We start from the raw sequence: 2162 nt of genomic DNA, 5'->3' as shown, positions 1-2162 counted from the left end.
CGCGCCCGCCCCTCCACGCGCACCCCCTCGTGCCACTTGACCCTCGATGACCGTCTGCGGCGAATGAGTGCAGGTCTCCGAGTGGGATTTTAACCTTTTTTGCACAGCAGTCTCTGCAATTAGCGCACCGACCTTCGACTTCGCTGTAAACCTCCTGGTTTTCCCACTCACTCTCCTGTGAAGTTATCCTCCTAACACTCCTCTTCCCCTCGTCTTTTTCTCACCTCCTTCTCTTTCTTGTAATGAAACTCTTCACCTTTAGGAGACCTGGGCAGTCCTGTCAGGCAGCAGCGATTACGACCCGCCAAGTCTCGGCCTCCCCATTAACCATAGGATGTTGACTCTAGAACCTGGACCCACCCAGCGCGTCCTTTCTTGTCCCCGAGTGGATGGATGGATGGATGGATGGATGGATGGTAGGGATGTTAATAATTTTAGTGGAACAAAGCCTGTGAATTGATTGTACATAGTGTTAATTTATTGTAACGAATGGCTAGTTTTTATTCTCATCGTCAAGGCACAAAACCAGTTTCATGCTTAACCTTTTTATTCCTGTCCTTTCTTTGCTTTTCTTTTTCTCCTTTTTTCTCCTTCTTTCATTCATTCTTTCTCTCTTCTCTCTCTCTGTTTTAATTTTCTTGTGAGATAATGAACAATATTCTAAGAGGCTCTAGAAACACGAAATTCTCAGTAGTGACGAGTTTCCCACTTCTCAATCCGTTGCATGAAATAATTACGATGTGCCCTCATGCGCACAAATAGCTAAGGAGAATCCGCCCAAACACCTGTAAAGGGTAGGTGTCTGTTCATAGGCAAGTTGATTAAGTGGCATGATGCCTGCAAAGCAAAGTCAACTGGAGTTGTATGCCCCCTGCCCTTCCTTCTAAATAGAATAGCTCGACATCAGCAATATTATTTTGCCTTATTTGTTTTTCCCCAAAGTGCCAAATCCATTACTGGTCTGTGCAGGTGCCAAATATGCTGACAAACTGTTTCTGAATATCTTTTCAGTCCCCCCCCCACCTTTATATGCTGTAAATCTTTGTAATGAATACTCTATTAATGATATAGATGACTGAATTGTTGGTAACTATAGTGTAGTCTAGTGAAGATGAATTGTGTGAGTTGTATATTTTACTGCATTTTAGTTTTGAAAATGACTTCCCCACCACCTAGACACAGCTGAAATTTGACTTCCTTGGGAGAACACTAGCATTAATGCAAGTAAGACTGATTTTCCCCCCTCTATAAGTCTTGTTATATTTGATAAGGAGCATTAATCCCCCTGGAAATAGATTAGTAGGATTTCTAATGTTGTGTAGCAAACCTATACTTTTTTTGTATTTTAAAATTCATGTGAAATATGCATCATACACAATATTCAATCTAGATTCCAGTCCATGGGGGGATTTTTCCTAATAGGAATTCAGGGTCTAAACGTGTGTATATTTTGGCTCTTCTGTAAATCTAATGTTGTGATTTTTATATTTGTTTCGTTTTGTCTGTGAATTGAATAATTTATACGAGTACACACTCCATTGAGAAACGTTTTGTTTTTTGCTCGTTTGTATCGTCTGTGTATAACAAGTAAAATAAATCTGGTAAAACGCTAACTATGGTGTTTGAAAGCAGTTTACAGTTTGAAAATAATTTAAGTATTATAGATGATTGCTTTTAAGTGTTTAGGAAGACTAGCACGTTCCCAGTCCAATATGGGCAGTCTGTTTAATGGGAACCAACTCCCATTTCCATCTTAAGTTTGTTTTATAGTATACCAGGAATTACTTTTTCCTTACGATTTACAATTATTTAGTTCCCTATGAGTCAAGTTTCACTTTTCTGCGCTCATTCTTTTTTCTTCAGGAAATTATATGCACTTTTCTCTCAACTTAGTTATCTGATTCTATCTGAAGTTGGAAATAATGCGAACAGTAAAAAGAGAATCTTTAAATAAGGAGTTATGAATTTCTTTAAATTTCACAAAGTAAGGCGGGAGGCCTTGGGCGAGACTAGGGCGTGATTTAAATGCTTATCACAATAGACTGTTGACCGCAGATTTCAAAAATTCTGGTCTTACATAGGGAGGCCTTGTGGGTGAGGGGCGAATCTGTATACGCAAACACAGAACGGCCTACATTTCCTGAGTATCAGATGGTTTCGGC

At 39.7% G+C, this 2162-nt stretch overlaps 1 protein-coding gene across 1 annotated transcript in view; it reads left to right on the top strand.

Annotated features, from left to right (window-relative positions):
* TBR1 (T-box, brain 1) overlaps positions 1-1079 on the top strand; it is a 9113-nt gene extending 8034 nt beyond the window's left edge. Inside the window, exon 7 of the mRNA XM_021708502.1 lies at positions 943-1079. Coding sequence (XP_021564177.1) covers positions 943-1079 — 137 coding nt within the window. The remainder of the gene's footprint in view (positions 1-942) is intronic.
* The last annotated feature ends 1083 nt before the right edge of the window (positions 1080-2162 follow it).

Source organism: Carlito syrichta, unplaced genomic scaffold (assembly GCF_000164805.1).
Source record: "Carlito syrichta isolate Samal-C Ts95f unplaced genomic scaffold, Tarsius_syrichta-2.0.1 Scaffold139321, whole genome shotgun sequence".
NCBI lineage: Eukaryota > Metazoa > Chordata > Mammalia > Primates > Tarsiidae > Carlito > Carlito syrichta.
The sequence above is the reverse complement of the archived record's forward strand: the minus strand, read 5'-3'. Positions and strand labels throughout refer to the sequence as shown.